Genomic DNA, 11,082 nt, shown 5'->3' with positions numbered 1-11,082 from the left:
CACCGTCTTCAACACTACACATCCTCGGTCTATCCTTAACACAAAATCTCAACTGGAAACGTCATATCTCTCTCGCTAAATCAACTTCCTCGAGGTTGGGCGTTCTGTATCGTCTCTGCCAGTTCTTCTCCCCCTCGCAGTTGCTATCCATATACAGGGGCCTTGTCCGCCCTCGTATGGAGTATGCATCTCACGTACGGGGAGGCTACACTCACACAGCTCTTCTGGACAGAGTGAAGTCTAAGGGTGGTATTGCTAGACGGAAGGTCGAGGACAAGTTACTTCCCATGAAGTCAAGTCGTTACTGAGAGTACTTGAAATGCCCGCCAAAATACTGGAACATGGTCGAGTGTCGAGGACACGGGTACCCCCGTGTCTTCGTCGAAATCGTGATTTAAATTGTTATCAGAATTTATACAGAATGTAAAAAATACAATAAATTATAAAATAAATTTTCCGGAAAAAAATATCCTATTAGGCAGAACACTAGTGTTTCTCTGACAACAGTACCCGTTCCGCGTTTTACAAGAATAAAGCGTCGTGACGACAACAAGCTCACCCCTCCGGCCTGGCGTCACGCGGGAGAGGAAGGCTGCCGCCATTACTACAATTCATCATCCATATACAGGTAAGACCAAGCGTATTCTTTCCGGCTGTGAATGATTGTTTAGTGTTTTAAAAGTGGCAGGATACGTTAGGCGGGATAAGGCGTGTTTACAACTTGCTGGAAGGCTGACAGGAGGCTCGCCTATCATCGCCATACCGTAGCCCCAACAAAATGTATTATTACACCCGGGTGAGGGAACTTGACAGAATGTATGATCTTATTATTCGTGCTTGGTAATACTACAAGGTCTCCGTGGTCTAGTGGTCAGCGTGGCTGACTACTACTACTACGCGGCCCCGTGTCCGAATCATGACCCGAGGAGTCAGCGTGCTGCTCACCCAGCTGTTCATCCTCCCTCTCGGGCTGGTTGATAAATGGGTACCTGGGGAAACCTGGGGAAGGTAAACTGTGGTAACCCGGATGTCACACTGGCCCTGTGTCCCGGGGTGTTGGGCTCCCTCCTACCACAGGCTCAAGTGTTCATGCAACGGAGAACCCACGCGCAGCGCAGCTATAGCGTGTGCCCCCAACTTTACCTTAACTTTGGTAATACTACAGTGAGCCTGACGCCAGTAAACCTCAATAAGTATGAATTGTGAATGCTATGAAATAGGTCAAGGAAGCAGCCTTCATTACTGAGCCTGCCCACCCCAGCATGGCCAATATTAATATTTCACACCATTATGGGGAATAATTACATTGGCCATATAAGCTCAAGCTTATATTCAGACAGACCTTGTTGCGTAAGTTCCACTTCAAATGAAAATAATCCTTGATGAGGGTGATGACACAAAAGATTAAATATAATTTTTATTACAGAAAAAGCAGCAATGGCAGCCTACAGACACCTGCTACGTAGAGTGGCTCACGTGGGACAATGGGAAGACCTGGCCATCAGGAGGAGAACCCGTTTGTTCAGGAGCCGTAGGGATCCCTTTGAAATGTACTCGGAAGAGGAGTTCATTCAACGCTTTCGGCTCTCCAAGCAAGTCACCCTGGATCTCTTATAAAAAATCCAGCACCTATTGCCAGATTCTACCAGGAAAAGAGGTAAGCTTAAAATATCATAGGTCTGAAAATATAAAAATGCCATTCTTTACAGGTACTTTAATCAGACCTGATCAAGCTGTGGCTAGCAAGATTAATGTACTGATGCTTAACTGCAACAGGAGCCGATTCATGAAAAAAGTTTGCCGGAGGCCCGATTGTTGAAAAGTCCGATGAAATTGCCTACCACACAATTTGGAATGTCCCGCGAGTTTTGTTGTTATAGCCGCAGCGCACTTCTGAGCTAGTTTCCTGTATTCGCTCAGGACCATGGGGGGGCGGCCCCCTGGGCCCCCCTTTAGATCTGCCAACGAACCACAATTATAAACAAGGACAGCCCTGATAATTTTCAAATTATACGAGGTGCCAAAGTCACAGATCCATACCCAAGTTATTCTCAGCTATGTAAAAATATATCTACATATATGTCTATGATTTTTTTGTCAAATTATCATTCTTAAGGAATAAATGTTTATTTCATATTTCCTAGCGATAGAGTTTAGGTCAAAGCAAACAATTCAGTTCAACATATCTTTTGACACACTTTTCTAACATGAGTTTCTGTTGTCAGCCATAATTTCTGTGGAGGGGGGGGGGGGGGCTGCTAGGGGGCTACAGCCCCTCCAATGTTTTTCAATCAACCTTAAAATGCCCCTAAAAGTGCCTATTTACAAAATATTCCCTCACCTGCACATCCTTGCTTCGATCGCTACCCTCTTCCCCCGCCCACCTCATGAAACTATGATGCCTTCTAGACCCCTGCAAAAATCTGCAAAAATTATGGGCTTGGTTATTGATTGGTTGAAAAGTAGGATAAGGCAGTCATCCACATTCTTAGTGAAAGTAAGGTGAAGGTAGGGGCACATACTATAGTTGGACATGGCCTGAGTGCTGACCTCTGTCACATTAGCACTATAGCCAGTGGTGGATATGAACCCTTTACCCCAAAAGAGAGGGCAGGTGTAACATCTGGGTTACCACAGGTTTCCACAGGTACCCATTAATTTGACAGGCACAAGAGGGAGAATGAACAGTTGGGTGAGGTGCTCACCGACTGGGATTTGAACCTAGATCTGTGGATTTGTAGCTTGGCACGATAACCACATCACCATGGAGGTGCTGTCATCAGGAATTATTATTATTGCTATTATTATTATTATTATTATTATTATTATTATTATTATTATTATTATTATTATTATTATTATTTTTATTATTATTATTATTTATTGTTATTATAATTATAACTATTATTATTTTCATTATTATTAATTAATTTATTATTATTATTATTTTTTTTTATTATTATTTTTTTCATTATTATTAATTAATTTATTATTATTATTATTATTATTATTATTATTATTATTATTATTATTATTATTATTATCATTATTATTATTATTATTATTATTATTATTATTATTATTATTATTATTATTTATTGTTATAATTATTGTTATTATTTTCATTATTATTAACTAACTTATTATTATTATTATTATTATTATTATTATTATTATTATTATTATTATTATTATTATTATTATTATTATTACTATTATTATTATTATTATAATTATTATTATTATCATTATTATTATTATTATTATTATTATTATTATTATTATTATTATTATTATTATTATTATTATTATTATTATTATTATTATTATTATTATTATTATTATCATTATTATTATTATTATTATTATTATTATTATTATTAATATTATCATTATTATTATTATTAATATTATCATTATTATTATTATTACTATTATTATCAGCCTGTTTCCGGATGTCAGGAGTATACTGGGGCCTGGGAGAACCTTCTTTTCTCTTATAGTTTTCACCATTCCTAAACAAAACAGAAGTGTGTACCAATTATGTAGCTGTGGTCTCATGTACTCCATTATGGTGGTCTCAATTACCCCATGTTATATAAAGATCAATACAAAGTAAACATTAACATTGATCACCTCCACATTGGCTGTATACTTACATAGGATGCCTGGCTACAGATCACAGAAATTGGACTTGGCTGAGGGACACGGCTTGTGTACAGCACACCTTAGCGTTACTGGGTCACATTCCTCGAATATACATACACAAATGAATAGGAATGAGGGGTACTTGTGGAATGAGTGAAAAGATGTGGTTTACATTTTCAGATCTTATGTACTTGAATGTCTACAAAACAGAAGTTAACAAAACAGTCCTACCTATTATTATTTTTTTTGTTTAGTTTTTAAAAGAAATTTCCTTAGCTGGTCTCAGTTGCCCCAGGTGGTCGCAATAGCCCCGTTCTATGGTGTGTGTGTATATATATATATATATATATATATATATATATATATATATATATATATATATATATATATATATATATATATATGTATATATATTCTGATCAATATTTCTTTCTTACAGGGCTTCCAATCCCACCACGTCTCCAGCTGCTGGTAACCCTCCGCTACTATGCCACTGGGAGCTTCCAGCTTGACATGGGGGATTGCTGTGACATGTCGCAGCCCAGTGTATCTACCTGTGTCAAGACTGTGACTAGTGTAATCTGCCAGCTAGCAGGGGACTACATAAAGTTCCCCAGTCCTGCTGAAGAACAGGATGTCATGCGACAATTTGCCGAGGTAGCTGCCATGCCCGGAGTTATTGAATGTGTAGATGGTGTACACATCCCAATCATCAGTCCAGGTGGAGAAGATGCAGAACTTTACCGCTGCAGGAAAGGCTTTTTTTCATTGAATGTAATGGGGGTCTGCAACTCACCCATGCTCTTCACAAATCTGGTCGTGAACTGGCAAGGTGGTGCACATGATGCCCGCATCTTCAGTGAGTCTGTTTTGTGTGCTACTCTGGAGGGAGGGCAGTACAGAGGATACTTGTTGGGGGATTCGGGCTATGCCTGTAAAAGATACCTTTTAACTCCCATTCGAATTCCTCGTACTGTTAAGGAAAGGCATTACAATGCCTCTCACATCAAAACAAGGAACCTGATCGAGAGAACGTTCGGGATTTGGAAAAAAAGATTTGCTATTCTCTCAAAGCCAATGAGAACAGCACTCTCAACATCAAAAAAAATTGTGACTGCATGTGCCATCCTGCACAATATTGCAATCCTCAACAAACTCCCCATTGACATGCCAGAAGAAGAACTTGAGCCCATCAACATAGACATACTTGCAGAGGATGATGTAGGCACTGGAAATGCTCGCAGAGCTTCCATTGTTGAGAGATTCTTTTAGATCTTCTGTGGATGTCAAAATGTACACCATTGAGTGCTGGCAATGGAACCCAGGCTTCTGGATAGGAGTCAGGACAGCAAGCCAACCGAGCCATCGATGATTTAAAAGTTCTCCGTCTAGTTCAAGACCTACACTGCCCATGGTGCCTCACACAGCCTAACACACCAGAACATTTCCCGCTCCACTGCCCAAGATTCCACTCCCTCCACACCAACCTCAAATTAAGCATCCCTAACCAGACTCAACATCCACAGGCCAACTTTACGTAGAAGGCCTGCTGGGCAGCGACACCCTCAGCCCCAACACTGCCTTCCAAGCCCTCAAGTCTATGCAGACCTTCCTACAGAAGTCCTGGCAACTCAACAGGATCTAACCCCTCCCCTGGTGACACATCGACAGAATAACAACATCCGCTAACATTTCCCACTGATGGGGCTCAGGAGGCAGTGGTCCCACAGCCTAACCAGCCCCATAAAACACCCCAGAAAAAGATGATCCCAGAGGCCACTTCTCTGGCACTGTATCTGACATCCTCGCCCCCACTGTGGATATGCAGGAAAGGTGACTTCGCCCACACTCATGGTAGCTGGAAATGCTTTTATTTAACCCACAGTAGCACATGCGGTGCTATATATATTAGAGGAACTGCAATAACACATTGAAAATTCAGTAATCTACATGACAAGATTTTTCACTATTATTGCAGTTTTTCTAATGTAAATATATACTACAGGTGGCATTATGGGTTGACTAAAAGCGATTAAAAGCGTTTCCAGCTACCACGAGTGTGAGCGAGGTCACTTTTCCTTCATATCCACAGTAGGGGCCAGGGTGTCAGGTATAGTGCTGCATAAGTGGCCCTTGGCATGGTGACCTCAGTAGCTCAGTTAGGTTGATTTATACACAGATAGCCCAGGTTTGATCCCTTTTTTTTTTTCAGCCTATAGTGCTTTTAGGCTTTCTTGAGAGACCTGGATGGTAGTCGGCCCTAGCCCGTCATGATGCAGGCAAGTGTTTTATAGTGGCGGCGTCTTTTCTTGGTGTGGTGGTTGGTCACAGTGGTGTACATTTTGAGATCTTTATTGTAGTTTCTCTAATAATAAGTTATGTCTGTTCAGGAAATGAAAATAGCTTGTAAGATTTTGCATATATATTTTCCGATCAAAATTAACACTTTCTCTTTAATTTGTTCATTTCCTGTCTGAAGCCTATACGTACATAATCATGATATAAATAAATGAACAAAAATATTTATCAAACATCACTGAATATAATGTCTTTCCTACTACAACTACTACTACTAACACTAGTTAATGTTGGCAATATATGCTAAAATGCTGATGATACAGAGATTGGCAGAGTAATTGAGTCGGATCAGGCCGCTAGTATTCTCCAGGATGAACTAGACAGATTGCGTGAATGGGCAGGGAAGTGGCAGATGGAGTTCAATGTCTGGAAGTGCAAAGAATGGGCTAATCACTCTGACGTGATATTCATGATGTATAAATAAAAACCCACACTGGCAGACGATAGTTATATTTTTTACTAAATAGTTTCGGTGGACACTGCCACCATCTTCAGTGGTGTAAAGAAAGACCACTGAAGATGGTGGCAGTGTCCACCGAAACTGTTTGGTTAAAAATATAACTATCGTCTGCTAGTGTTGGTTTTCATTTATACATCTGGAAGTGCAGTACTCTGAGTGTATATAGGAACAACCCCTCATAATTATTGGTTAAATGACTCTCCCCTAAGAAGATCAAGGTGTGAAAGGAATTCAGGGATCTTGATGACCTCTGATCTCCATCTAAGAGCACAATTCATTCATCCTAGATATTGTGCAAATAGGGTACTGTTATTCATTTCAAGGAGAGTAAGCAACAAGTGCTGATGTCATCAAGCTATATTTAGCATTAGTTAGATCTTATCATGATAATGTGTTTTTTTCTGGTCACCTTCATAATTGTAGAATGGGTATCAAAATGTTAGAATTGGTACAGTGGAGGATAACAAAGATGATTTACGGGTTAAAGAACTTGACATATGAGGAGACTTGAACAGTTAATTAAACTTGCATTTTCTAGAGAGGCAAAGGGTGCAAGGGGACTTGATCGAAGTTTATAAATGGATGAAGGGCTTTAATAAGAGGGATATTTATAAGGTTCTGATGGTAAGAGAGCTGGGTAGGACATGTAATAATGGGTTTAAATTTGATAAATTCAGATTCAACAGGGTCATAGGCAAAAAATACTTTACCAACAAGAGAATGAGTGGAACAGGCCTGGCCTTCATGTTATGAGAGTCAATAAAATGAACATATTAATAAAATGTTTAGATAAATTCATAGGTAGTGATGTTGGGGGGAGCTTACATGCTAACGGTGAAGAAGACTGGTGGTGGCCCTCCTCAATCACCTCCCAAGCTTTCCGAAGAACACGAGGCCGTTGCCTCCATGATTTCTGGAGAACTCAGTATGGGCGAGTGTGTCCTCGACACTCTTACAATACAAGATGGGCATGCAGTTGATGAGGCAGGCAATCCCATCATGGATGTTACTCTCCGGCATTCCCCAAACTGTCCAAAAATTTGGCTTTGCAGGTGTCTGCTGCCTCACGGATATGATGGCAAGTCTCCGTGAAGACATCTAGCTGCCGCTGCAACACCTCCCTGTGAAACTGATACAGTTTCATCTGTTGGTCGTGCTCCTCTCTGGTCTGTTGAAGAAGGAGTTGGTGATACTCATCCTGCTGCTTCCGACAGGCCTGGTACTCTGCATCAAATTTCCTCCTCTGCCGTGGGGCAGCAGAAGAAGAGGCCACATTACATGTAAATGTAGTTAGTGATGGTGCAGTGGATGCAGAGGATGAAGCTTCTGGCTGGAAAGTTGTAGAAGCACTTGGAGGTGCAGGTGCTTCAGCACATTCAGCGGCAGCAGTAGCAGAGGGGACCTCTGTCGGTGGCAGCTTTCCACTCACAGCTGTGAAATAATACAATGCATTATCAGTCATACTTATACATGAAAGATGATGTGACTCGGGAAATTTCTTCCTTCAATAACAATATTAGCTTCTTTTCTTATAATACTTGAAAAAACACTACCCCATCAATAAAGGCACCAGAGGGAATTTGATATATATATATATATATATATATATGGTATATATATATATATATATATATATATATATATATATATATATATATATTGCATTTATAGTTATTTAAATTTAATCCTAGACTGGACCCCCTCTGAGCTTGTTCCCAGAAATGAGTAACTTATCTATCTATATCTATCTCTCTATCTATCTATCTATCTATCTATCTCTATCTATCTATCTATCTATCTATCTATCTATCTATCTATCTATCTATCTATCTATCTATCTATCTATCTATATATATATATATATATATATATATATATATATATATATATATATATATATATATATATATATATATATATATATATATATATATATATATATTTTTTTTTTTTGCATATCTTTTAACCTAAACCAGTGTATCAAAAAGTGAAAATTGTTGATGAGAATAATAATGATAGTATTTATATGCACCACCAGAACAAGAATGCAGAAAACTGGATAATATAATGTGATATACTTTCAAGCAATGATTAACTTACTGAGAGTAACATCCATGATGGGAGTGCCTGCTTCATCCACTGGATGCCCATCTTGAATGGCAAGAGTGTCAAAGTCATCCTCGCCCATGTTGAGTTCTCCAGAGAACATGGAGGCAACAGTGTCATGTTCTTCTGTAAACTTGGGAGGTGATGGAGGAGGGCCACCACCAATCTTCTTCACCTTCAGCTTGTAGCCACTCTCTTCTTTTTTCACACTGCAATGAAACATGATTTTAATAACAATAATATATCAAAGGCATACTGAATTATAGACCCTTTAACAATACACCTCTGCAATGCAGTGGTTCGAGTCCCTAACAATGAATCTGCGGGCCTGGGCAGTCGGCATGCAGCCACCCAGCCATTCATCCTTCCTTTCACCCAGGTCAATATATGGTACCTGGGGCCACCAGGGAAAGTAAACTGTGGTAACCCAGATGTTACACTGGTACTGTATCTGGTTTATGGGTTCTCTCATGACAGGCTCAAAGGATCAATGGGATGGAAATGAGCACTGCCACCACCCGCAGCTATAGCGTGTGCTCCCAACTTAACCTTTTCCTTTACCTTTTTTTACCCTTTGACCAAATATAGTAAACAGCATTGGAAACAACTTGTTGTACCAAAATTGATATTACTGTTGCATATTTAATATTCTAGTGCCTATTAATATTAATAGTGTTTACATTAAAGATACATTGCTATTCAATTAGGTTGATAACATGGGATTATTTTAGTTTGAATATAGCTCTTAACTAACAAAGCAAGAATTAATGGGTTACTATTTGATCAGCAATGGTATAATATTATCATATGTAAGAGCTACACCTGCTCTATGCTTATTGCTATTCTACCAGTAATTCTTTCTTTATGCCTTACAAATAACATGTAATAACAATGAAAAATAACTATACTCATTGACAAATTAGTTGTAGCCTATTTTTAATGCATTATGATTATTTTGGATCTGGAGAACACATTATTGGTGTAATCTGTGTCTCAAAAGGTGAAAAGTTGATCATTTTAATCATCACCCAAACACTGGAGTGGATAGGTATTTATCAAAGGGGGGCACATCTGAGTATGGGAGGGAACTAAACAAGTGAAGCTCCGCGGCATTCTGATGCCACACAGAATGTTACAAGGGCACATTCTAAGATCATATTAATGGTGGGTATAAAGGCATGGTCGATGGGGGGCAGTATGCTAATTCTCAGGGGGGAGGGAGTGGCATGTGACCCCCAGTTGCTTCGCAACCGCACGCTGAGGTGGAAGCATTTTCCCCGTGACCCCGTGATGCAAGAACTATATGGTAATTCACAGTAAGAGCATTAATTCTTTTATTGCTAAATTGTGGCAGCGACGCCGCGCTGTCTGTGCTGGTGGTGTTTTGAATCTCCCGCTCACAATACATGTTCCAACACTATTCCACACCCCATAGTAACTTTATTCTGATGGAATGTCCACCGACACCTCCTACATAATGCAACCACATACTCATACGTGAAACATGCTGCCTGTCATCAGAACGGGGTGAATTGTCTTGCCTAGTTGGCTGTTACAACCACTAAGTTAAAGCGAGAATAATATATACCAAACTATACTACCAATACATATTATAATAGCGGTTATTTTTTTAGATACGATGGCAAAATATAATTGTTTATTCGGTCATCATATGAAACTGGCAATATAATTAAGCAAGTTGTATAGTATTTGCCTTTATCTTTCCAATGCAATGCCGAATATTTGCTACAATGCATAGTTACAGAGGTGTGGAGGTGAAAATAGAACTCACCTCCCCCCTGCCCGACAGCGCACAGGGGTCATGACGCGTTGCGCACTGAAAGGATCGAGGAGAGGAGGACCTAAGAAGCGATACAAAGCGATACTGGTCAAAAGGTTAACTATATACAGCGTAAAATCAATGCACCTCATTTACTTACTTCAATTTGATGCGGTTGAAACTTCTTTTCAATTGTTGAACTGATCGCGGCTCCAGATCAGGGTGCATGGCGTTGAAGTTTTTGGCGATCTCATCCCACGCCAAGTTCTTCTTGTGCTGGACCGCAGTGCTGGTTGACCTATCTTGAAGGACAGGCCTTCCCTCCACTAGCTGCACCAGGACTCTCCTCTGCCTTGACGAAAGTGGTGCAGCGCGGTCCATTGTCGATCAGCTTCCGTGCGCGCGCGTTGTTGTGATGGCGGAATATGCATTCATATCGGCACTCTGCATTATCTTTTTCATTTTTCTTTTTTTCATAATTGTTTAATTTGAATTTGTATCTTAAATGCTATTATTTTTAAAAGAGTACTTCCTTATAATATCTTCTATGAATGACTGCTGAAATAAAGTTTATGCACTGCACCTCGTCTTCTTCCATTAATTACGGCTATATCTAGCTTTTCTGTTTTGTTTATCTCTAAATTTATCTTTTTCTCTTAATGTAGTCCCGATATGAAACATGATTTTTGAAAAAAACGGGAAATCGGGCCGGTGCGTGGCCAGCTGATGC

At 39.5% G+C, this 11,082-nt stretch overlaps 1 protein-coding gene and 1 pseudogene across 1 annotated transcript; one reads left to right on the top strand and one right to left on the bottom strand.

Moving 5' to 3' along the window:
- LOC126989458 (putative nuclease HARBI1) overlaps window positions 1–4,974 on the top strand; it is an 8,715-nt pseudogene extending 3,741 nt beyond the window's left edge.
- A 2,556-nt stretch (window positions 4,975–7,530) lies between these two features.
- Window positions 7,531–10,843, bottom strand: LOC126989457 (uncharacterized). Its single transcript, XM_050848044.1, has 4 exons — window positions 10,513–10,843; window positions 8,967–8,989; window positions 8,567–8,662; window positions 7,531–7,634 (listed from the first exon to the last, which is right to left on the bottom strand). Exons 1-4 carry the CDS (start codon window positions 10,731–10,733, stop codon window positions 7,531–7,533), a joined length of 444 nt encoding a protein of 147 aa, XP_050704001.1. The 5' UTR covers window positions 10,734–10,843.
- Between the last annotated feature and the right edge of the window lie 239 nt (window positions 10,844–11,082).

The sequence above is a fragment of the Eriocheir sinensis genome, unplaced genomic scaffold (assembly GCF_024679095.1).
Source record: "Eriocheir sinensis breed Jianghai 21 unplaced genomic scaffold, ASM2467909v1 Scaffold1177, whole genome shotgun sequence".
Taxonomy (NCBI): Eukaryota; Metazoa; Arthropoda; class Malacostraca; order Decapoda; family Varunidae; genus Eriocheir; species Eriocheir sinensis.
The sequence above is the reverse complement of the archived record's forward strand: the minus strand, read 5'-3'. Positions and strand labels throughout refer to the sequence as shown.